General features: G+C 30.7%; 2 protein-coding genes across 3 annotated transcripts; one reads left to right on the top strand and one right to left on the bottom strand.

Moving 5' to 3' along the window:
- Positions 1-427: 427 nt before the first annotated feature.
- On the bottom strand, positions 428-18,197 carry LOC130451463 (peroxisomal ATPase PEX1). The gene is made up of 14 exons (XM_056790484.1): positions 17,999-18,197; positions 17,730-17,945; positions 17,563-17,677; positions 16,287-17,180; positions 15,539-15,800; positions 15,073-15,235; positions 14,868-15,018; positions 14,527-14,711; positions 13,794-13,993; positions 12,768-12,827; positions 12,498-12,684; positions 11,500-11,670; positions 2,760-2,863; positions 428-2,699 (listed from the first exon to the last, which is right to left on the bottom strand). Exons 1-14 carry the CDS (start codon positions 18,086-18,088, stop codon positions 2,630-2,632), a joined length of 2,868 nt encoding a protein of 955 aa, XP_056646462.1. The 5' UTR covers positions 18,089-18,197; the 3' UTR covers positions 428-2,629.
- LOC130451465 (G2/mitotic-specific cyclin-B3) lies at positions 18,180-27,366 on the top strand. 2 transcript variants are annotated; one of them, XM_056790488.1, is made up of 7 exons: positions 18,180-18,589; positions 19,809-20,168; positions 21,260-21,411; positions 22,296-22,563; positions 22,750-23,136; positions 23,480-23,654; positions 25,491-27,365. In XM_056790488.1, exons 2-7 carry the CDS (start codon positions 19,818-19,820, stop codon positions 25,652-25,654), a joined length of 1,497 nt encoding a protein of 498 aa, XP_056646466.1. In that variant the 5' UTR covers positions 18,180-18,589; positions 19,809-19,817; the 3' UTR covers positions 25,655-27,365. The 2 variants fall into 2 exon arrangements, with proteins under 2 accessions (XP_056646466.1, XP_056646465.1); XM_056790487.1 differs by having other exon boundaries at positions 18,205-18,589; positions 22,269-22,563; positions 25,491-27,366.
- Position 27,367: the final 1 nt, after the last annotated feature.

The following is a 27,367-nucleotide window of genomic DNA, read 5'->3' as shown; positions in this document are numbered from 1 at the left end:
GAATTTCAAAAATATTTATAGATTTATTAGACACAATGAGATGTTAGGCATAAATGAAAAAAAAATCAAATACATGGAGTTGGTAAAGGATTTGAATAAGTTAAACAATTTAAAACAGAGCAAAACAGGAAGATAAATTTTATTAAGTTCAAGAGTTCGAATATCTAGGAATGACAATGAAAAACGAAGGAGATGAAAGCAGGGAAATTGAAAAAAGACCGGCGGGAGGGAACAAATCGTTTGGAGCCCTACGAAAACTATTAAGACAGAAGTCTGTATCATAGAAAATTTGTACTTTTTTCAGCATTTTTCAGCAAAATCTCACTAATTAATTAATATCCAAAATCGAGGTGGACTGTTTTTCGTGACCCGCTCTATAATTGTATGCCTGGTAAGACAAGTGGATAGCATAAATGATAGTCGGTCATTTTCAGTAAAAATTTATTAACAACTAATTTACATAAATACCCAAAATAACAAATTTTGTATTATACAGGGTGGGCCGTAAATTTTGGCACTTCTGAAATTGCCTTTAAAAAAGAAAACACATTTTAGTCAAACAAATGATTATTTGAAATGAAACCAAAAATAATTTCTAAGAAACGGCCTGGAGTATAGATCTTGGTTTATTCACGTAGAATGGATGTCGAAGAAAACCCCATAAAAAGTATTGACCTGGAGATAAGTTTGGGCTGTGCGGAGGTCATGGAATGTAAGATCAATTTGTTTATTAAACAACGCGTAAGCTCGTTGTAAGTAAGGCAAGTTACGCCATTTTTCCGCATCCATGTTCTATTGATCCACCCCCCAAAATGATGTAACTGTGGTTAAAAAATCTCGTTACGAGTTACTGAATCGTAGCGTGCACATTTTCAAAAAAGTAAGATCCTATTGAACCCTTTGAAAATAATGCCGCCCAAACAGTCACTTTTGGCGAATGTCATCTGTCGTCTTTTAATTTAGGTGTTTCTCTTCTCAAAAATCTCCAATTTTATTTGTTGGCATACCCATGTAAGTGAAACAAGGTTCCTCCGAGAAGAAAACTTTATTAAATTAGCCAAAACACTCGAACTTCATCTCTACAAAAATTTTGATTAAAATTAAATCATTTTCTCTCAGTTATTGCATTGACTGTATCTTAAAGGGATCCACTTAAATATCCAACGCAAATTTTTCTGGGGTACCGCCATATCGCCATCTGAACGTCGCCATTGAGCGCGTAGACAAACCCGCACAGACTAGGATACTTGTTCCATGGTGTCTTCACTTGTCCATTTACACCTGGACATTAATATGGTGTAATTGGTAATACGATCTAAATAGTTGACAAGGAACCCCGACCCCACTCCCCCGCACGGTTCTGATGCTAGACCGGTTATAAAAGTATAAAAATTTATGACCCACCTGTATGATAAAATCACCAACCATTATACAGAACCTCTCATATCAGACAGTCCCACAACCGATTCCCGATAACACACACACCGTCTTTTCAGACTAATTTTTCTCTCATCCATTTTCTCACTCCTTCCGATCCTTTTACTATTTTATTCAATTTCTTAATGTCTTCCCCTTTCTTCCTCTTTCCAGAGCTACTTGTAGCCGAGTTTTCCTGGGTCTTTTTCTTCTGTCACTTTTCTTATTAGGTTTTGTGGTGTTCTCTTTATGTGTCCATACCAGTTTGAACTAGTTTGGTTCCTGTTTGAGTTTTTTTAATTACCTCATTTCTTTTCCTATCCATCCTCTCAGCAGCTGTTTCTTTGTTCGTTTACATTAATTAACGTAAGTACTGTTATTGAGTCGTATACTTTTATTGTTGTCTTAGTCTCTTTTTTCCGAATAATTCTCTTATTTAGAGTGATCATTCTATCTATTCTTTATCCTTTCATTATTAAATCGTCCCCATGTTTTCTTTTTTGATTTACTACCATCCTTCTACATGATATTTACTTCCAGTTTCAGGTTTTTTATTTTTTATTTTTTATTTTTTTTCTTCCATTTTCTATCTACTACGATTACTATATCCATTTATTTCTACCGGTTCTAGGTTTCTGCAGCCGATTATTGCCTCCAGTTTATAGTTCTTCTCTCTTTTGTTGTTTTTATCATCCTCTCCATGACAAAGAGAAATAGAAGAGTACCAAGATGTCTCCTTGTTTTACCCCAATCTCCATCCTAAGCTCCATTGATATTCTTCTTTATTTTTCTAGGTATTTCTATTTTTCTCATACTGTCATATACGATTTTCTATTTTTTGTTGTGCAGAATAAATAAAAAGAAATCGATTCGAATAAAGACGAAACCGGAATTGACAACGTTAGTCATGCTGCTAAGAATTTATATCAAGCAAAAAGGTGGATTGGTAAAATTGATGTATGCCAATTGATGTATTTTATCAATCTTCTCAATAAATTTAGAAACAGTATATGTTTAAAATGTATATGGCAACATTTATGAGCCCAAGAAAATTGAAATATAGTTCTGGTTTCCTATCTGGAAATGAATTTTTTTCATCATTCCGATCCCTTCATCATCTAATATGAGAGATTCTACCATTTCTTCAAAGTAAAGTAAAAAATAAAATATTACATTTTTTTTCAATAACAATTAAATTTATCTCTAAATTATTTTATGCTAGTGTTGCTTTGCTACTAGTTTTGAAATCTTCTGTGATAGAACCACTTTGAAATTTTGCGTATCTGAAAGCGACACAAATTTTAGAAAATCTTTCTACAAAAATCGATTCTTTTAAGCCTTACATTTTCTCATATTTTAATCTTTCTTCATTAGATAAGGACGGTTTGGTTCTTTGTAGTGCATCTTCTAAATGGGTTTGGGTTATTTTACTATCGATAACTATATCCTAAAAAAAAATAAAAATGATATCGACCCCTGGTAATCCGACAAAAAAAAATTTTCTAATGGGGTGCCAAATTGTCAAATTTTTTGAGCTATATAGTACTGCCACAGTCTCTACTCTCAAAGAATATATTTACAGTATCCTGAAATTTATAGTACCTACCGTAACCACCAGAGAGCGATTGCAGTGTGATCTGGCTGATTCTTATCAACTGCTACCTTAAACCCCACAGTTCCATGGACAGCTACTATTCCTATTCTCCCCCAGCAAAATTAAAGCGACAAAGATCTATCAAGACTAACGTTAACCAGTGGAAATTTCCTTGAAAGAGTAAATTCAGTTTTTCAAAAATCATGCATTCATATTTTGAACTTCAATTAAACTGGTTAACAAAATTTTGAATGTAGGTTTTCTTGTAACATCTCAACATAAATTTTCGTAAATAGTACAAACATCAGCAGTATTTAGAGATATTATATATTAGATAATAATCTACTAGCATTCCTGAATTCCCTTTCCCTTTTCCGTTAAGGAAATGTCCCGATGGACCCTATTACACCCTTTATACAATATTATAAGTTCAAATTTTTTTTAATTTCTTATTTCTTACACCTTTTGAAGTGGTTATGCTTCTAAATGTTCTTGAATTTAAGTCTTTTCTGATTTAAAACTAGTCTCTTTTAAGGAAAAGGAAAAGGTGAATTCCAGTCGTTTAATCTAGACCCCGAAAGCTCGATATGTTTTTAGACAGAATCAAATCACATACTTAATCGTTTAAATCACTTCGTTCCAATAAGTGCAGTTCTTTTAGTTTCTATTTTCTGATACCTCATCGTGCTGACTTAAAAAAAGCTCCAGAGTGGAATTCTGACTTTCTGGTCAATTTGGAGGCTTTGGCACAGCACCAGTTTTGATACTGGAGAGTGTGTTTGGACGCGGTTTTAATGCATTATGTTTAAGTCAAGTGTATATAAGATGAAGTTGAATTCAAGAGAAATACAGTCGTCTAAATGAAGTCATATACACGTAAGTATATAACAAGAATATGTAGCTGTCATGTAAAAAGTGGAAGTTATTGAAACAAAACTATTATAAATTTTAATGGGGGTACACCAGCATGAAAAAAATCATCACAAAGTTCGTGTGACAAAACTAGTGTTTACCAGTGTTACCAACAGATTCTTTTTTTTTTTCGGAATTAATAATCGATTCCGATTCGTTGAAAAAAGTAGAAATCATTTCTGATTATACTGAAACATTTAAAAGTGTTAGCAATTCTTGAATCCAAAAGCATTTTCAAACCATAAAACGCTTCTGGATTCTGGAGTCATTAAAAGCAAAGGGAATATAGAATCCTTTCACGTTAATCCTTCTAGTTGTTTCGCCGATTTTCGGCCAAAGAAGGAGCCCATGTATGAGATAACCACATTAAATATCGACATCGTACTGCCACCGCTTTTTGGTAGTCAGGATAGGTACTATAAATTTCAGAGTTCGCCAAAATCGTACCGATGAACTTTGTATTCTTTAGTATTTCGGAGGATTACGGAGGGCGACGGATTAAAGATGGGTCGAGTTTTTAGCTCAATAGGATTGTTAGTAAATACAAAAGTCGCATATTGAATGAAACCACAAGAGAACTAGAAAATTAACTTGTAATTATATAGTGTTCAAACAAGTGGTCAATAACTGAACTCACTTTTCATTTGCTGCGGAAACATTTGAATGTTTCTACTGATTACTTGAAACTAAAACTAGATATTCATCGATTGCTTCGACTTTGTGGGCTTCAAATTAATTTTATTGTATTGTATAACTTGAGTAGTAAACAATTTTAACCTGAAGTTAGTTTGAACGGCTACTTAGATTAAAATCAACAGTACAACCAACTTTAATTGAACTAATTTTATATAAAATATACCATTCTATAAATCTTCATTCTTCCCGACTCGGTAGTCTTAGCAGTTATTATCGTTCTAATGATAAACCAACGCGTATGAATAAACTTAAGATTAATTGTTAAGATTGCGAACTTCAATCGTCTCCAGATTATCCCACGATTTGTAAGTCAATGTGAAATAAGGCGATAGCGAGATAGCGAATTAAATAAGTGGGGTATTTTAGGAGCGCGTTCGCGTTAAACGTAAGACAACAGAAGAGGTATTAATTACCCCAGTCATTAGTCGAGCTGGTTCGAACATAACTACAAATTAGAAACTCAAACATAGATACAGAAGTTATCTGAAAATATTTCCTAAGTCGGAATGATTTAAAGGGCATTGTATTATTTATTCATCTACCGAGCAATTTAATTTACCAGGTTTTTCACTGGAATTGAACCCGCACATTAATTTTCAACTAAAGAGATACTTTTTACATAAAAATTTTACAAAACCAACTATTTTTTTTTTTTTTCGAAAATATCACAAGAAGGAGAACGTGGTAGGTGTTTTTTAAATTCGGCTAAGCTTATGAAAGGTTCAATCAAATACTCTTTAAATGAAACAATGAAACAATAAAACAAAAACGTCGAAATAATAAGACTAATCAATGGCGTAGCAAAAAGGTATCAAGTATGAATGAATATACTTTATAACTCTTCATAGTCAAACAAGAGAGGTATATGAAACATATATAGGGTTTGCGACAAATAACTTTGTCGACTACTGCTCAAAAAAATTGGAGGGAGCAACGCTTTATGTTGGGAAAAGTACTGAGTATCTATAATGTAAAAATGTTTTTGTTAGAATTAAAAATTATTATAATAACGTTTTGTTGATAAATTTAAACACATTTTATGTATAGTTGAGTGTGAATTTAGTGGAAATAATTAAATATGCATAAGGAGGAATGGAGACGAGAGACTCCAGGAAAATTACTCTCGTCTCCTGGGGAAAATAGGCCTAGACCTTCAATTAGTGATAAAATAGATGAAGCTGATTTTTCAAATTATTAGACGCACCATTCAAAAATGTTGAAATAAAGGTTGTACCAACTTCAAGAAAAATATTACAAAAGTTGCAAGGGGATATGGATTTTGCATGAAGTAAAAACGTTAAGGCGACGTTCCGGAAGTGCGGTAATAAAAGAAAAATGCAAATGCAAACGCGAAAAATGATTTTTAGTAATATATATAAAAAACACTACCACACCTATAGTCTATTTCAGAAAGGTATAGAGCATTAAAATGGGGAATCCCGTCCAGTTCGGCTGGCCATAGGTGTAGGTCTTGAAATATTGTCTAGGGATTACTTAAGTAGTAGATTATACAGTTACGTTTTGCGTTTAACAGGTACCGTTTAACCTTCTATTAGAGCCTCTGCCTAATTCCAAACCTATTTCAGGTTTCGATGGCGACATTGACACCAACGAAAGGATGTTCCAATAATTCTCGACTATCGGTGAATGAAAAACTTATTATTTTAAATGTACACGATTGCATAAAATACAATAACTCGAAATTGACTGTACAAGAAACTATCGACCGATGTTCCCAAATGACTGGAGCTGGAAAGTCCACCGTTTTTAAATTATTGCGGGGGAGAAAGATAGCAGACCAAGTGGAACGCCCTAGAAAAGTCCAGGCAGAGCAGTGAAAGTCATTGATGAAGACACCAAAAGTGTAATTCGAAGAAAAGTTCACTATTTTTTTATTTTAAAAAAGAAATACCCACCCTAGATAAGATTTTAATGGAGCTTGGCCAGGATGACAGTATTCCGTTGATACCTACAAAATTTTATGGATCACTTTGAGAAATATGGATTTTGCCTGGGAAAAGCATAAACGTTAAGTACTTTTAATGGAAAGCGATGAAATTGTTTGCTGGCGACGAAAATACTTGAGAAGTATAGAGCAGCACAGAACAGAGCAGAAGAAAATATTTTATCTTGATGAGACGTGGATTAATGAAGGTTATACAGTACCAAAAATGTGGCAAAACAAAAATATAACCAGTGCTCGCCAAGCTTTCATGGAAGGCCTGGCAACGGGTATTAAGGTGATTTCAGGTAAAGGGAAGCAAAGAGGGATTTTTAAAAGAAGCTTTGCTAACCTTTTAGTCGTGCCATACGGGAGATTACCACGAGGACATGGATTCGGATGTTTTTGAAGACTATTTTGGAGAAATGATAAAATATCTTTCGGCTGATTCAGTAGAAGTTATGTAGAAGAGAGAAGTCTCCAACTTCATCTTGGAGAAAACAAGAAATTATTGACTGGTTAACCATCAAAAGTATTGAATTTGAAGATAATTTGATAAAAAAAGAACTATCAGCTATAGCAAATTTACACAATCAGAAAATGTTGAAACATAATTCTTTCCTTTTTACGAGTATCTTACCGGCACGCCTTTGGCACACTATTTTCATTCATTAAATTATTGCGGGGGAGAAAGATAGCAGACCAAGTGGAACGTCCCTAGAAAAGTCCAGGCAGAGCAGTAAAAGTCATTGATGAAGACACCAAAAGTGTAATTCGAAGAAAAGTTCACTATTTTTTTATTTTAAAAAAGAAATACCCACCCTAGATAAGATTTTAATGGAGCTTGTCCAGGATGACAGTATTCCGTTGATAACTTAAAAACTTTTAAGGACCACTTTGAGAAATATGGATTTTGCCTAGGAAAAGCATAAATATTTTCATTGTTTGTGAATGGCTGAACCCATATATTGACCCCAACCCGGGTGATACTACCTGCACTTGATTAAAAAAAATTTACAATGAAATCAATGCCAAACTACTATATACCTTGCTGAAATAAACTATATTATATCACTTCAGACGTCGTAGCTCAGGAACTACAACAGGAGGAAAATTGAAAAAAGTTGGCACACGAGTAAAACATCAAAATGTAAAAGAGGCCTGGTGTAATGCAATATGAAATCAGATTAAAACTAGAATGACTTCCATTAGTATAACTAATTCTGCAATTAAAGTTTGTTTAAATATAGACAGTTTAAATATGCAAAAGTACAAATTTGTGTTTGAACAACGAACCAACACGAAACCACTAACTTCTAGTTATTATTTTATTCTAAACGTTCTTATTTGCGATTATAAGGGTTTCTCGCGACATTCAAAAGTTACCTAAAACAATTAATTTACACAGTGTTCCCTCAGTCTCATTTAAATTTCATTTCTATTGCGTTCCTCGTTTTCAAAGGACCTTTAATTATGCTTTTCAAATGTTACATTATGCATATATAAACACACCATATTTTAAACGCCACCCTCTTTTCTCTCTATTTGGGTTTTGGCAAGATCTATTGTTGATTAATCAAGTTAATTAACACATTTTCTACGCCATTTTGTGCTGCGGTGAACATAATTAGACCAATAAGGAAAATATTAACTTTTTACGTTACATTTGATTGAAATTTTTCAAGTACATGAAATCTCCAAAAATTTTTATGTAAAATACTACCCAAATAAGGTAGGTAAATGAATATATCAAGCAATGTTTAATTTATATCGAAATAATTAATATTTTTACTACTACTTTATTAAAAAATGTGATTTTCGATCGATCTTCAATTTAGGGAGAAAAATGATTTTCTGATTAAGGAAAATTTCCACCGTATATATCATTAGATTCAAAGCCAGAAATTTTGCTTTTTCAGCCAGATCTTTTCATACATCATCTTCGATCTGCGTAACAGTAACACATATTTAAATTTTTTATTCATCGTATGTAACCGAGCCTCCGCCGTGTTCTACAATGGATCAAACATCCATTTTTCCTTTCACCAGTGCAAAAACATTGACTCGTCACTCCACAAAACTCTCTCCGATTCTTCAGGTGTCCAATTTTGATGTTCTTTAGCCCACTTTTATTTTGAAGTCTCAAAAGAGGTTCCTTCACTGACACCCTTCCAAAAAGGCCAGTTTCTCTCAATATCCTTTTCACTTTAGACTGAATTTCAAAGAACGAAAACAATATACGAACTTCACAAAAAGATGTCTTGTTCCAAAAAGTATGAATCGCAGCAAGTGAACAAATAACTTACACTACCGTCAGTTGGGGTAAGATTGGCCCAAATCTAAAGCTATGTTATGGTTTTATCAGCTCCATATCTTTTGACATTGATTATATTAATTTTCAATGTATCTTAATGTGTAAGCAAACATTATATCGTTGAATTAAAACCATATTGAGACCCCTCAATCATTTTGCAATATTATACTGAATTTTTTTAATGTTTGCGCCAAAGTTGCCTTGAATTGGGGAAACATACTTTCAAACCATATATGTATTGGTTGGGCTAAAGTTAGACAAGATAAAATTACCACCAGACATATTAGTTTGTGTTTTTACCTGCTCTTTCACTTCAAAAACACCTATGAAATGATGAGAAATGGGAATAAATGAAACGGACTTCATATTATTGAAAAAAAATTGTATTGTACAAAAAAAGATATCAGTTTACATCATATCTTACATACATATATTTACATACTAGTTGTCCAGTTCTGGCACATGGAACTGGTTCCTCTTTGAAGCTATTTTTGGAGGATTGATCTTCTGACAAACATCCACCCAGTCGTAAGTCAGGCAATTTTGTTTTTCTGGCCAGCGCCAAAACTTGAGTCTTTTTTCTATGCATCCAACTATAGGTCCTTCTTCAGATAAACTAACGATTTTGCCAGGGTATTTCTGTCCATCATACTTAACCACTACAAATTTATCAATAACTGGTGTTTCTTCATCATGAAGCCTGTGAACAGGTATGCCTGCTACTTCCTGTAATATTTCTTCCAGATCGGAAAATGTTTCACTTTGCCCATAAGACTCTAACACCATCTCAACATCATCTTCATCTGAAGAAGAGTTTTCCTTTTTTTGTTTCTCTTGTTGGAAACTTGTATTTTCTTTGACGCATTGGTAGAAGGTTTGTTTGCTGCTTCTGAGATGGCTGCTTCAACCTCTTCAAATGCAATACTCTTGCCAGCAGGCATTTGCAATTTTTTAATCCTTCTTCTCGGGCCATCTTTAGTTAAAAGCTCTTTTCTTCTCCAGCTGTTCCATAAAAGCTTCTCCTATAGACTCTTTATTCACGGGCTGGTTTTCTGGAAGACGGTCTTTGCTTGTTTAAGGGATGGATTCCACATTTTTTGACAAATCCAGCCTTCAAATTATCTCTTCGCTTTTCTTCCAAACCATTAGCCAAGCCATTACCTCTCTTAGCAATCGTGGAAACAAATCTTTAGGGATCGTTGCAAATTTGGATCCTGAATCTGACTCTTTTTTGGTCCAAAGCTACCCTAACTACTGGGCCAAAGTTACCCCAACTCTGGTAAAATCGAATTATTTTGTATATAACAAAAGTAACAGCATCATTACACCAAAAATACTTGAAACAATTGAATATATAATATTATTATACACTTGCCTGCTAGTAGGTCTTCAAGTAAAAGTTGGGAGACAACAAATTTCACCACTTTCTCACAGTAAAGATGGAGCAGCACTGAAGTGGTTGTGAGATATGGAACTAATCTCCCACTTCATCAATAGGTGGGCCAGTGGTGCTACCTATCCAGTAATGGGTAAACTAAGACGATAACACATCATATGATTACAATTCAGCACAGCAAAACTTTTTCTAACTTTGGTCCAATGTTACCCTTAAAGGGCCAATATTACCCCAACAGAAGGTATTATTTTTGGTATGTAAGACACCGTTTCGACCTTCGCTTGACAATATGAAAGAGAAATTTGTTAAAATGTATTATTTTGAAATTTAATGAATGGATTATAGGGTGGGTAAAAACTTTTGACTGGTAATATACATACGACAAAATGAAAATATTTTTCTCCTTTTCTCCCTTGGTATGTAATTATCTATCAATAGAAAATTACTATACGCCGCAAAATTATTGCGATTTATAAATGTCAACGTCCCAAATTTTGTTTATAGTTGATTTCTTAATTGAAAAACAATTGAAAATGCACTAGAAAAGAAAGTAGATAAGAGCAAAACAACTTTTGAGACAACCTACATAGGCTGAGACATACTAAGGGAAACTATAACCAGAGAAGATCTGCTGAATGTATCAACCTAAATAAGAACAATCTACGAATACTAACAGGACTCCTATCGGGGCACTGTCGCTTCAACAAACATCTGAAGACGCTAGATATAGCAGATAATGCGGCGTGCAGATTTCATTGCACAGAGGACGAAACCTCTATCCACATTCTCTCGAAGTGTGAAACACTAAGGAACTCCAGAGCACTACACCTAGGAGCGCTTGAAATACAAGACGAAGATCTCTGACAATTACAACCATCCCATATTCTAGACTTTTTAAAAGGAGTGGGATTGACGGACCAGCTGTAAACACTGGGTTCTTCAGTATTGCAACAAGAAAGGGGGACACAATAGATCCTTTGCGTCGCAGTGTATACGATACCTTCAAATCTATACATACAAGAGGCTCTTAACTAAGCCATCTCTTCTTTCAATTGCAAACCAAAAGCTTAATTATTATCCTGTAGGAAACTATACAAATAATATAATATTCAAGATGTATTTAGAACTATGATTATGAAATTTGTTTATAATATTTTGATTTATGGAAGATGGAATTATAACAAATTAATAGTACTGGTAAATACTCTTTAAAAACTTAAGGAACTCACCTTATCAGTTTCGAATGTATAATCGATAGTAAGCATATGGGCACAATACAAAAGAGATTGCAGATCAGCACCAGAATAATTATTTGTTTTTTTAGCTATAACATCCAGTGAAACATTGTCGTCTAAACTTAAATTTTTTAAAAGCACTTTCAAAATATCAAATCTTTCATCCTAAAATCAGAAAACAAAATAAAAAAACTAATTAATTTAGAGGAAATCTAGCTGGTAAGACCTAAGGCTGTAACTCAAACATACTGCGATATTGTAATACCAAACAAATACAGTCTGGCATTTCAAAGCAGCTCAGAACAGCATGAGAAAAACCTTCGAAAAAAGGTTCACCTTTGTCTGTATCACTAGAACTATAAAAACGTTCTCAACTATGGCTTTTGACGTTATTACAGATCTCATACCTATTCATCTAGTGATAGATAGATGTAAGGAAGGTAAAGCACTGAAAGTTTCAAAAACCAAGGTGCCTGGTACTCTTCAATCAAAGATGAAAACTGACTCACTCGACCCATCATAAAATTGGAGTTCATTAGAACTTTGGAAGATGAACAGTAGATCTCAAAATCTGCTCTGATAGGGTCTACAATAAACCTTGACGTTGCAGTGCAATGTAAGACCTAATTCACCGCTACAATTTTTATGGAAACGTTATTAAAAAAACATTTTAGAAAGCGATGAATTGATCTTGGGAAAACTATGAAAAAATTTATTTCGACAGTTCCTATATGGCTTAGTGTGATGAGTATATTGTAAAGCATCAGTTGTATCACTCAATTATCTATAGTTTCTATTCCTATTTTATCTACACAATCTAAGGCCCAATTTGTATAGATTGTCCCGCCTTATATCTAATTTTTTCTTCCACAGCTACTCTTATTTGCAATTTATCTCCCCTACTGCAGTTTGGCTCTTGTCCTTCGATAACATCCAAGATTTAATTACCAAAACATATACATTGATCTATGATTATTGAATAATTATTTCACCTCATTTGGTAGGGGACAAAAAAGTTGTTTATCTAATCTTCCCGGTCTAAGTAATGCAGAATCCAAAAGATCTGGTCTTGAAGTAGCTGCCAAAACACATACACCTGTCAACGATTCCACGCCATCCAGCTGTGTAAGTAGTTGATTAACAACTCGATCGGTCACTCCAGTGTTATCATGACCACGTCTAAAATAAATAAGATGATGAACATTTTATAATTAATACAATAAAGTCTCAAGTTTTTTTACATATGTTGCATTTTCACTTACTTGGGAGCTAAGCTATCAAACTCATCAAAAAATAAAATGCAAGGCTTTGCACTTTGAGCCCTAAAAAAGAAAAAAATTGTGAAAAATTATTATAGAATTAGTTGTGTTTCTATAAAATATCCATATTTGTTTTGACAAAATAGTTTTTTGAGAAAAGACACGGATTGCAAACATAAAAAACCTCTTAGACTCTACCACCCTAATGCAGAGTCTTGAGATTTGTTAGACCCTTTATAGTGACCTGGATGTATGATTAATATTATAAAATTGCTATTAAAGCAACAGATATAAAATAACTTACACTATTACGTTAATACATCTATTTATTGCACCTCTGACAGGACCTGCCTTTTTGTCTACAAGCTAATATCTGTCACTACACTCACTCATATTTTACCTACGTTCAGAAGCTGTAGCTAAACTGTTGGTACCAAAATGAAAATAATATAGTCCGTTCATACTTGAGGGATTCGTAATTTATTTGGATTTCAATCGTGTTGAGGCTATTTGATTTAATTTTTTTTAATTTAACAGACATTTTTTCATGCCTAAAAAATCGTCGTTTCCAAAGTTGAGATCACTTGAATAGTTCACAATTTTTTTCCAATCTTCTTTCTTTCATTTCACTTTATTGTTATTATAGAATTTTTTTAGCTACAAAATAATGAGCCAAACAACGTTTTACACACTTTCCCGTACTCAAACATAAATTATGGTTTTAATTACAAAAATGAAAATAATATAGTCCGTTCATACTTGAGGGATTCGTAATTTATTTGGATTTCAATCGTTTTGAAGCTATTATTTTTTTTCGCCATTTAATAGACATTTTTTCATATCTAAAAAATTGTCTTTGCCAAAATTTGGAGATTCAATAGGAGAAGTGAGGAAAATTATTGAAAATGTGAGAAATATTGAAGATACAATTGATAAATTGCATACTAATAAATCCAGAAACCCAGTTCTTAAAAAATTCTTCAAGAAATATTTTGAATATTTTATTAGCTTTATTTAAAAGTTTCATACTTCTGGAAAGTATCCCTTACAGCCTGTTCACTAGCTCCAATGTACTTCGACAGTAATTCTGGGCCTTTGATGGATATCAACCTCATTCCACACTGTTTTGCAACAGCTCCTGCAATAAGTGTTTTTCCTGTTCCAGGAGGTCCAAAAAGTAATAATCCAGATTGTAAACGTAGCGGAGCATTGGAAAAAATATTAGGATACTGAAATAGTGAAAATACTAATTGAAATTCAACTATGAAATTAGTTTTGTTCATAAATTTAAAGTACTTTTTCTAAATTTCTTCCCAATTATTCTATCAGTAATATTGCTATTATTATTAGTTAATATTCTTAGAATATATTTTATTTCTAGCATACTTCAATTTATTTGTTAAATTGTCATATATAACATAAAAAGAATTTCTCTTAATTTTCGCATTGCAACTGAAATCTCACAAAGCTTTAAAAAGGTTACTTAAAGCTTATGGTGAACCGAGTTTGTCAAAAACATGTTGAGTATGAGTGTTGTACTGTAATCAAAGGTGGTCAATATGAGATATAATGATATTTTATCTATGTAACCATTAACATCTTCAACTGAACTTCACATCACTAATAGGAATAGCGGAAGAAGTTATGTATCATTGAATTTTTTTTGTTTTGTATCAAACCTAGCACATATTCATAGAGTAACTTATGATTAATAGTTCTGTAGTTGATGTCTATTCAAAAATTTGAAATGTTATTTTCTCACCAAACCAGGCCAAAGCAAATTCTCCAACAAAACTTTCTTAACTTTGTTTAAACCACCAATAGTAGAGAAATCGTTTTCTCCTGCTGAATGAAACTGTATGTTTTGCAAAGCCATTACATATGTATTTTTCAATGCTACATCTACGTACTCAGGTTTAATCACCTTTGGAGAGATGTTTGATTGTCCTAAAAACAATAAATTATATACCTATTCAAATTCATATCAGACAAGTAGTTCATGAGTTCTTGAGCCCATTTAATGGAGGTTAGATATACTTCAGCATATATCTGGCAAGACCTGGCTCTAGTAGTATATTATTGTAGAGCATAATCTATCCTTACCATGCTTGTAGATTTCAAAGACAATTTTCTTACAAAAATTGATCAAATCCTGAAATACAAATCCTTCAGTCTTGATAGCTAATTCATTCATAATATAATCTTCCAATTTATAATCCTTTAGAGAAAATTTTAGAGCAGCTATTCTATCGACCTAAGAAAATATCATGTTTACTTGTATTAATTAAATAAAAGAGTAAGCACATACCTTCACGAAATCTTCAATAGAAAATATATTTTTAAATAAATGAGTTCCACGTGAGGAATAAATATTTTTGTTTAGTTTATCTGTACTTTCAGAAGAAGCTAAAATGTTAATTTTGTTAACACCAGTTACACGCCTTAATAAAATGTACAGCATCTCACTAATCCTGAAAATTGGAAAATAATAAATTAGTTTTTAATTCAAATATCTTTGAAAGCATTAAGCAGATGAAATAAATATAGTTAATAATTAGTAAATCATATCCTAATTATTCAAATAGAAATGTCCACTATTTACTGTCTGATTAAAGATGCTGATTTTTAATGCCTATATACTAAATAATTCTGTTCTGAAGGCATATTCTGACAATCCAGTTTCAATCTCGCAGTTCTATATAATTATATCATAATCCCCAATATAGAATTAATGAGTCGCAGGATGTCATGAAAAAAGTTTTAATGAAACTAACCTGTTGAAGTATAAAGTATTTGGAGCATCATCTTCACCACACGCATTTTCACATAAAACATGTAGATCATCTAGGATTAACAGAGATGGTTGATGTAAAATGAGCTCCGAGAAAGTCACTGACATGAATTTTTCCAGAGAGTCCATAGTTTTACCTTTAATCCTTTTACAGTTAATATGTTTTGTAAAAATTAAGTAAGGATAATTACTTAAATATTTAGCAACTGTATTTAGAATTGTAGATTTGCCCGTTCCTGCTCTACCTAAAATAATAATAAATATACTTCCCCGACAACAATAAAACAATTTATTATTTAGCTAAAAATTTTAATGAAAGAACTTTTGGTTTATTTTAATTTTCATTCTTATCTAAAATGAAGTTGTTTTTTAAGATTAGTAACTATTTATTAAAACGAAAACATAGATTCCATATAGCATAATCATCAATTTAAGAACATTAAAATTATCCCTTATATAACCCTTATATGAATGAGAAACCAAAAATGTTAGTCTTTTGAAGTTATAATATAAAAATCTATCTTTTTCCCAATGTATTAAAAATTGTATGATATTTTGCTGTGAAAATGTACCTTTATATCATAGCACAAATTCTTCTAATTATACTTTAGAACATCCAAATAACAATGAGTAGGTAGTATTAAAAATCTTAAGAGCACTATAATTAGTTATTTTAAATTAATAAAAAATGAGATGTTTGTTGATAAAAATCTTAACAAAGAATGGCTCACCTGTTAATAAAACATTGTCAGTACTTATATCAGTAATAGCTTTGATGGAATCATTTAAAATCTTCTTAACATTTGCTATGTCTTCTAAAATTGGCATACTAATTGGATTTTCTTTTTGTGTAATTTTATGAATATTATCTATATTTAAAACATATTTGCAATTTCTCACCAGATTATTATCAACAACGCAAAACTCTGAATCCTCAGGGTAGAACTTAGGACTACATATTATATTATCTCCAATATCGATTGGTATTTCACTGTTTAGTACAAAAGTTTCATCACTACCATCTGCCAAGTACTTTTTAAAAACTTCTAATATATCCACTGTATAATTTTTACTTGCAGTTATATGAATCTCATTTACAGGTGGAGGTTTTTCAATAGGTTCTAATACCACTCTTACTCCTAATTGACATTCATATATATCAAAAATCTCCTGTCCCACAAAAAGTTCGTTGAATAATTTTAATTGTATCTCCTGAATGTCTTCCAAAAATATTAATTTAACAAAAACTTTTTTATTTATCGTATCTTCAGTCACAAGGCTTATTTGGCAAATGTTAGAAGACAATTGATCTTCAGGAATCGTCTTCTTAGATAAAAATGCAGTAAAAGGTTGTATTGATGTTGAAAATATATCAGATAATGGTAATTTACTCAAAGGTATTACCCTACAAATAAACTCAGATGGTTTAGTTAAGTATTTTGAGAGAACTGTGTTTTCCGGATTGGTTTCAATGAAACCTGAAAACAATTTCCAATCCAAGCTGTTTAAGCATGCTTTGGTTTGTGTGGAAAGAGACTCAGTATTTTCTATCTTACGGACAGGTTGTTCAATATGCAATTCTGTTAGAAAGTCAACCACACCTGGTGAAACAGGATGTATACTATCTGCAAGAAAAATCTTTTATATAAAATGAATACTATAAACCAGTGATCAAGATATTAGTAAGAAAATATTTACTATTTGCACATTAAATCTAAAACTGTAGTACAAAATTTCTTGATTCTATCTATTGTTACTTTTCACAAGAATGTAAATCAAGTTATAGTGAAAAGTCCCTTTCATAAAAGAAATGATACAGTAGGGTTGGTAATCACATCCACTTTAAATTTGAAGCTACATTGCTAAACTTATTTGGAAGTAGATAAAACGAAACCAAAGTGAAGAAGGTTCCCTATTAAAATTATTTTCATCAATATCATGCATAATTCTTATCAAATTTACTATTTTGTAAGAATAAAAATAAAATATAAATAGGTTGTTTCTTACCAACACACACTGTGATATTAATATTGGATCCTACCCAAATAACAATTTTCTCTCCCTTAAATACTACCCTTATTTGGCTTAGTAATGTGTCTTGAATATTATTAGCTAACATTTCCTAAAACATTTATAAATATTTCTCAACTCATAAATATGTTGAAGTTACTTACCATAACCTCATATTCATGTGGATTTAATGGGAACACAGTAAGTCTAGAAATTATCGGTAAATTTTTTATCTCCGAAACTCTTACTAGAGTATTATTATCTATGTTCAAACTCTTCGCAAATAATGAGTTAAGTCCAATAAAGTTATCTTCAAGTTCAATTGAAACATCTCCAATTGAAAAATAAAATTCCTGTATAGAATTAACACGAACATAAGTCTGAAAACAGTAATTGTTATTGAGTACATACAAAGTATCTTGTTATAACTCACTCCTGTTTCTAAGAATTTTAAATTTGGATTTATATGTAGAAAACTATCTTTAACTGAAAGGTATTTTATAATTAAACTTCCTTCGAACATGTTATATAATTAATTTTCAGTAAACTATTCAATACCGTACTTTTATAATTTAAAAAATAATGTGGTTATGTTATTGTTATGTTTAGACACAGAACATAAAAGTCAAGTCATGAAATAGTAAGTGTGTGGTTGATTCCTCAGCTGTTAAACCAATTAGAATATAGATCTAGCTTTTTAAAAATAATGATGCCAAACTTTTCCTAGAAATTGAAAAACTCTATTTTTATTTTTTCAAAAATTTCTCGTATAAATTATACCTATAGTAAATCAGATTCTCAATTATAGCATTCTATATTTTGATACTAAAAGGGCAACAATCAGTTCACATTTCAAACATAAAATTTTAGACAGATGTGGCACGTTTGACAACATTGGTCTAATACTTTAAAGTATAACCGTCGTTCGACTGTTAACAACCAACTAGAAAAACTTTTATGACAATTACAAAACTATTTTAAATATATTACCCAAGTTTTACAAAAATATTCAGAATTATTAGAGGTAAGTAATTAAATAAAATTATTATTTGTATTATTAAACATATAAATAGTCTTCGCATGTTTAACAGAAAATGTTTTATCTATATACAAAAGTGTGAGTCTTTTTTAGTCTTTTTTTTTAATAACTATCCAAAAAAGTACCCATAATTGCATGATTTTTTCATAACAGAATGTGTATTTAACCGCCAAAAAACAGGCTGCATATTTTGTTACTTAACTATCCATAGTAAAGCGATATTTTAAAATTTTAATTATCCAACGTTCGTTTTTTATTAATGTTTAGATACTTTGGGTATAATTTAGGGGAATAAATCATGAAATAGGTATTTCTACATTTCACTTAACAATCCATTATGGAAAAAGTACATAAAATGAGTTTTATATTATAATTGTGTTTTCACAAAAATGTTTATAAAGTAGATATGGGAACTCAAGTTTAGTTAGACACATTTATTTGTAATATTTGATAATACCAAGCATAATATAAACACTATTTATTTGTTTATTTATTATTGTTAGAATAATTATAAAGCACATGTTTCAATTAGAATTGCTGATGCTTTTTATTAATCTCAATATCATATACCACATCAACAATCAAGTTTTATAGTAATAGATAATAATATGCAAAGTAGAAAAAGTTCATATCCATTTAATAAACTTATAATTCCATCATTTGTTGAAATCTAAGTTTAAGGTCACTAGAAAGATTTAATTCTTTTCTTTCAGTGGTACAGGGCTCAATCTGCAACAATATTATGACATATATATTAGTATTGCATGTATAGCCAGTTTTGGGAAGTTTTTTTTTGGTGTTTCCTATTTTGCTTAATTTACTTCAACTTATAATTTGTTTTTGGCTATATTTGAACTATGCATTTCTATTTAAAGTTAACTATGGTTTGTCTGAAACAGTTTTTTTTATTTGTGATTTTATAAAGGAAAAGTGCCATTTCAGAATATTATTTTGAACACTTACGGTAGAAATAAACGTTATCTTAATAACTACTGTGAAAATTGACCCAAATTTCAAGTTTCAAAAACAAAATACATATTGTGTTTAGTACATGAGTATTGCTTATGCTTAAGTTATATTAAACGTTCAATAGAGTTTACATAATTAAAGTACTAAATGAGTATATAGTTATAGATATTTATTTGTAAATAATTCAATGTCAAATAATTTTACCAGAATATTTATTCCAATTAATCTTTTATAGAATTTTAAAATGGCGCCAATAAAACCCAATCAAAACAGCATGATGCCACACTTTTCATTGAACAGAATTTCGACACGAAGTAAATCAACTTTACCATGCCATAATTCGAAGGAGGCATTAGAAGCAACTAGAACAAAAAGAAAAGCTGATTGTTCACCTCCAAAGGAAAACAAATCTATTAAAAGACTGGCTTTTGGCGAAAAAAATATTAACCTACTAGAAAATATTAAAAAAGCAAAGAAAACAATTACAGTTAAGAAAGTTACTACTCAAAAGAAAACAGTAGCTTCTGTCAAAACTTCTGTGAACAAAATTAGCCAAAAAGAGAATTTGGAATGTTTACGTGCACCTGCTTTGAAAGTAAGTTCATATATTTTCACTTTATTCAAATAATTTTTGAGCTAATTTTTTTTTATTTTCATTTTTCACATACTCTTATTATTTCGCATTTGTACTATTGTCTAATGTTGTAGTCACATGGGAACAATAGAAGTATCAAAACAGACCAAGCATATTTTAAACTCAATTGTCTAAATTACTGGAAAATAGAAACAGTTTTTTCATCTAGCTAATGATAAAACTTACCATATTACTATTATCAGTTTCTGTTTTCCGCACTATAGAATCAACTTGCAAATTCACATAGTTTGAATAATATTGAGGATGTGAATCCAGCTTCTATTCTCTGGTAGCATAGATAATAGTGCTGATTTGATGTTACTATTATGCTCTGTGTGTTCAAAAAATTCTATTCTTCCCACATATCTGCAGTCTATTTTTTAAATAAATCTGAGGCATACAGGATGTCCCAAATAACATTAGCCAGAACAATTTAATTTTAACCTATAGTTGGCTCAATTTTTATTGTAGTTACACTTTTTAAATCCCACTTATTAAAAAATCTTGAATTGTAGAAGTTAACATATATTTTTGCAGCTGTTCTAATTGCCTTGCAATGAGAACAGCTGCAGAAAGTGTATTTTCACATACTTCTCCAACTTTTCACACTATTTCTAGTGTAAATTGAGTGGCATTTATCACAATTCATTATCGAAGGTCCTGAATAGGTCAGTTGTATAACATAAACTGAAAAGTTTAGAAACTCATACTCCATAATGAGGAGACGCTCTATCCTGTTGAAAAAAAATTGGTTTTCATTGAGATCATCTTCCAGCCTTTGTTTGATGGAGAATTTGATAATTTTACTTTTATACTTTAGAAAACAAAACTGTTGATATATATACTAATTATTTGCTATTAATAAACTTCATCTTTCAATTTAATAATTTATGAAATACTTGAGTTCATTGAAATGTAGTGGAATTACTCTATTATTCTACAAATTTTTGCATACTTGTTAGCTCTAATAAATCTTCTGTTTGATTGTATCAACATTTAAATCCACTGCTGACATTGCTCCAAGAATATTCTATAAACCAAGTAAATTTTAGGTAGTCACTAGACAATCAAAACCTACTGTTTCCAACCAAACTGCAATTAAATCAAAGGAAGTTTTGAAAGAACTGAATAAAATCAATAAAAGGCTTAGCAATGAATTTGAAAAGACTGATGATTCCTTATACTATACTGCTTCAGAAGATGGGTATGTTTTATAATATTTTTCAATTGATTTAGTATTATATAAAATGTTGAAGTTGATTGTTCATTTTTTATGTTGAATTCTTTACATCAATCACTGAAATCAGTTGTGTGATTATTTTTGTTTAATCTTTTAATAAACCTGGCGCTTAAATATGTAATTCGGCACAGAACACACTAATTTAGAAGACGAAGCATTGAATAGCACTGAGTTACAGATGCTTATACTTCTCCATTTATTCTATGCTTCAGTGACCCCAAAGTCTAGGTATTGAAGATGTGCGTACCATTAAGTGGGAGCATTCCATCACTATGTGTTACTGTGATTCCTAGTATTCATCAAAGAATCTGTACTCGGTTGTTTTTACCTGATCCACCACTTTTAGCAGTTAGAGTTGTATTTTTAATGCTCATGAAAGCTGTAAAATTCAAATTCTCTAGTCCATTATAAGTTGGGTGCTATGACCATTAAAGTAGTTATTTTTTCTTAAACGAAAACAATTATATAATAAATTTTCAAACATACAAAGATGTAAGTAGTCTCTATCTACAGATAATAATACTCATTTTATCTTTTAGTGTATATATTATCTATATAAATAAATAAGTAGTAATAGTGGATAACACTGTATATATATATTTAATACTGAGAACAGTTGTTAAATAATCACTATTACTCACTTTTATTAATTGGAAACTCATTAATTAGTTCCAAAAATAATGAATTTAAATATCCAAAAATAGGTTGTCACAAATTCCATTAATCAAAATCGGATTACATTATTTGGATAATTACAGAAAAAAATATTAATCAGTGTGATTGAGATGATATATGAAAAATATAACATTCAAATCACACAGTTCTAGTAATGAATCTACATACTGCAGTGCTAAGAAACAACACAATTTGAGATCCAGCAATAACTCAACTGTAGAAATACCGCTAATACAAGAAGTCCAACAAAATGCCAAACAAAATGTAGAAAAGCGAGAAGAGAACATCTCAAATCTTTCCAAGCAAATAAAATTAAAACTCAACATTGGAAACCATGAAGTACCAGACAATGTGGAAGATTTTGATAAAGAAAATTGGGATGATTGTTTCCAAGTGTCTGATTATGCAATGGATATTTTCAACTATCTGAATGAAAAAGAAGTTAGTATGATTTTATCAAATTTGTTTTGTGACCTTTTTTCTTTTTCATGATTCAAAAAATTTTTAATAACAGTAGAAGATACTGAGGAGTAAGATAAACGTTGCTATTTTCACTTTTAAAAAATCACAACGTCTCTAATCAGAACATAATAACTAAAATTTTAACATTAAATTGATGATTTTCAGACCAAATTCAAAATACCAGACTACCTCGACAGACAAATTTGTCTCACTCGTTGGATGCGGTCGCTACTCGTCGACTGGATGGTAGAGATACAAGAAAGTTTCGAATTAAATCATGAAACTCTTTATTTGGGTGTAAAATTAGTTGATATATACCTTAGTAGAATGACTATAGGAAAGGAAACTTTACAACTTGTAGGCGCTGCCGCTATGTTGGTATCATGTAAATTCGACGAAAGAATACCCCCGATGATTGACGATTTCTTGTATGTATGCGATGGTGCTTACTCAAAACGAGAATTGATTAGAATGGAAATAAATTTGTTGAAAGTATGTGGATTTGAATTAGGAATACCTATCAGTTATAGGTTTCTAAGGAGATATGCTAGAGTAAGTATAGTTCGGTTAATTATTTTCAGTAGATCCATTTTAATTGGTAATATTATAGATGGAAAAATTTGTTCAATAAATATTTTCATACAGTAAAAAGTATTTAAGTAATATTATAAGTGACGCTTGTTTTGATATACTTTTAACCTCTTATATACCACAACTCATCGAAAAACAGAAGATTTTTTGTCGACAAATTTACTGTTCAAACTTGAATTGAATAAGTGAGCACAATTGTGTCTAGCAAACTAAACGTTCAACTACGTACACAGTTACATACAAATATGGTTACGAAATATACATGTTTTTCTAGAAGACAATTTAAAGATTTAATTTTTTTCAGTGTGCAAGAATTAAGATGCCAGTTTTGACTTTAGCCAGATTTGTGTTAGAATACTCATTAATGAATTATGATACAGTCACCATCCGAGATTCTAAATTAGCATCAGCAGCTTTATACATAGCAATTAAAATGAAAGATGTTAGTGGTTGGACTGAAACGTTGGAATTCTATACAGGTAATGAGTTTATGTACACTTTTGAAATTTGTAAATTGTGTGACCTACTCATTTTTCAAATTGTTACAATTGTTCAATAGACAGATATTACCAATATTTTATAAGATTAAATAGCAGAAGTAATTTTGCTGTCAGGTTACTTTCATTAACAAAACTCATCTTTCTACTGCAAATTAACAATGATATTTGGATTAAATAACTGTATAGATGTTTCAAAGTTACCATTGCAAGTTTAAAATAAAACCTTTCAGTGGTATACCCAGTTCAAGGGGGTATTCTGGTCTAGAAGCCTAAATTTTAGACATTTTTAAAACGAACAAAAAATATTTTTACTATCCATATATGGTTTTTATTGGCTTTTAAGAATATAAAAAAAATCAGAATTTCAATAAATTACAGGCCGGTAAAGTGGGCTATATAAAAAAACAGTGCACCTTGATTGACATGATTCCAGCCCTTGTAGTGATCTGAAAAAAAGTTGGAAAAATTCTTAATTTGTAAAGATGTCGCTATCTCATTGACTTTAGCCAAAAAAAATTACAAAATGCCGTCGACATGGAATATCAATCATTTTCCCCTTTTTTGACCTATTCGAATTTTTTAATATATAGTAATGAAAATATGTTTCATTACTATTAACCTAACCCAACAACTTTTTCATTATAGTTTGACACTGAATTACGAAAATACAACTTGTCGGCATCCTACACTATTCAATTCAAAACTAAACAAAAGTAATGAACATTTGAAATCCACACCTCATCTAATATAGCTTTATTATCAAATTACCCAATAATCATGTAGCAATATTCATAAAGACCAGACAATGTGATGAATAATAAAGTTTATATAGTAATTAATCATTTGGACTCTAACATATACAGTAAGCATTTTCCAATCTCCTTAGTTTCTCGAAACTATTTCTGCTTTAATTCTGTTTCCACTGTAAAGTATTTTCATTCCAACTTCTGTTTATTTTTCCATTTTTTGTGATTTTCGACCCTCTGGATTGTTTTCATCTTGCTGTTATCACTGATACCATCCATGTGTCCCAATCAAATCATTTTTTAATTTTTCTGTCGTTTCTAATAACAAGTCTTATGTTCACTTCTCAGATGGGGTTTGACACTACCAGTTTGATTTTTCCCCATCACACAATGCTCCACGCTTCAGATCTGGTTTTAGGTTGGTTCTTTGCATATCATTTTTTAACAATGTGTGCAATAGTGGATTCAGGACTCTTTTTGGTTGTGGTAACAAATTCCCTTTATAGCATTTTTGCTTTTATGTTTTATACTGGAATTTTCTCTCTCTCTTATGTTTCTACTTCTATATGCCGTCCTTATCTGCTCTAACCCATCTTTACTAAATATATTTTTTTCTTTGTTCTTGTATTTCACATTATAGTTTTGCGTTTATATATGTTTTCTGTTTCGTATCAATTCATACAATTCTTCCCTTGCATTTACATTTTCTTAAAATTTTTTGTTTGATATTTTTTTTAATGTTTTACTTTTGTGTATCCACTATTTCCTTTGATATGAACTAAAATTAATGGCAACTTTTCTTTTGGTTTCCTATCATATGGTTAGTCTCATTTATTTTCTCTATTAGAACTAGAATGGCAGTGCTATTACATGACTTTGTATTTGTAATGGATGTTATAATTGTTACGGAAATTTGTTGTCCAGTTACAAATATTTTATTCATATTATCAGTAGAGGTTATCAGAGAATTCAGTCATCTCAAATGAAAAAAGGATTTTCCAAATCACAAAGTATTAATAATTATGTAAATTGATGGTTGATTAAATCAATGAATCTTTTTTATTTGTAGGTTACCGGTTGGAGGACTTCAAGGATGTGGTATTATTACTAAATAATTATATAAACCAACCTCCAAATCCCAAATTGATGACTGTTAGAAATAAATATTCTCATAAAATATTTTTTGAAGTAGCTAAAGTGCCACTTCTGGCCAATAATCAATTGTTTACTTAAGTTATTTTCTTTTTAAATTGACTATATACAACGTTTGTTCTGTATATACTTTGATTTTTATGAATTTTTTAAAAAATAAAGTTATGACCTTCAAAACATGTATTACCTCATTATTATAAATAGTATTCAGTTGTTCTTTTCTAAAGAATATTATATTGAAGGTTTTTCTAATCATGATTTCCGTTTAAATAGCTGCTGCTTTGAGGTGGTAGACAATAGAGGTAGCTGAGGACTTTTGATCTGGTTCAAAGAATATTTATGCCAAACCCTATTAAATCGTTTCTTGACAAGAATAACATTTTATAATTAAGATAAACTTTTTTCTCATCATCCTTCCCAATTATTGTTGACTTTGTAACATCTGTAAATTGGGTAAAAGTTTTACCTAAATGCTATATAAAATTGGTCGTGTTTCTTTTGATTATGTCAATTTATTCAACCAATTAATTTCAAGAAATATTGATAGCACATTATACACTATCATTTTTTATGCCTAGAAAAGTGTTAAACATACATTCATATATAATTAAAACTTCTATCTTATATTGAACACATTGGTGGTGGTAGCGAACAGTGTCACTACCACTAACATCAACACTTGTGATCCGCGTTTACATACATTTGACTTTTGATTCCTGAAGATGATAGCTTAGTTATTGAAAACAGAGTCAGACTGAGGAATTGTAAGTAGTATTAATAGTAAAAAACAGTATATTCCGTTTTAATATCACCAATGGTTCCCCAAATATCAACTAGTTCTCCTTTTTATATATTTTGAGTATAAACTAAGAAAAATTTTCTCCCTATTGATATTAATTGCCACTTTCAGAATCTCTTAGTAGTACAAAACCAATTAATAGTAAAAATCCGATTATCTTTTTAATATTATCTCCTTGCAGAATGTTCTGGTTAAAACTGTTTTAGTTTTGTTGATTAGAACTAGTTTTCTAGCAAGTGTATATCATATTTGTATATACTGTATATATTAGGTGCTGAAAACCTTATGGTTCAACTGACAATTTGTCAACATATTGATCATAAAAATTATCTCTCACTTTCCAATGGAGATTTTATATTTTATATCCAAGTACTGAATACACTGTTTAGTACCACTACAGTAACACACTGGTGTGCGTTTCAATAACCTAGTTATCATCTTCTGGTCTCTAAAGACGATAAATTTATTATTGAAACGCGAGTCAGACAGTGTAATTGTGAATGTTGGTTGGTAGTTGTAAACAGTGTATTGCAAAAATTTCAGCTCAGTACATATCAAATTACTATTTCCTCTTTTTTTGAGCTATTAAGTTTTTGAAATAAAGTTGAAGTGCATTTTTAAACTAAATGCCGCTTCGTTTAAACATAAAATCAACCTCACAGTGTGTGAAAATATTCAATTCAATTCAAATTTTAATTTTTTAGATGTAATAAAATGAAGTTGAATCTAAAATTTCATTGTTCACCAATACTTTTTTAAAAATAATGTTCATATCTAATTTATTAAATAGAATTTCATATGAAATCTGTTTTGCATTTGAAGTTATGTATTTTAAAATGTTTTGTAACCTTTGAAGTCCATTTTTTATTTTTTAAGCAAATTGTAAAAGAATTTGCATGTCGCTTATAATGTTAAATAAATTAATGATTGTTGGAATTGAATTTCTTTAGAACCGTGTTTGTAGTTTGTTATTTATATTAAATAAACCATAAATA

Source organism: Diorhabda sublineata, chromosome X, assembly GCF_026230105.1.
Source record: "Diorhabda sublineata isolate icDioSubl1.1 chromosome X, icDioSubl1.1, whole genome shotgun sequence".
NCBI lineage: Eukaryota > Metazoa > Arthropoda > Insecta > Coleoptera > Chrysomelidae > Diorhabda > Diorhabda sublineata.
Note: the sequence above shows the minus strand (reverse complement) of the source record. Positions and strands in the feature narration are given on the sequence as shown.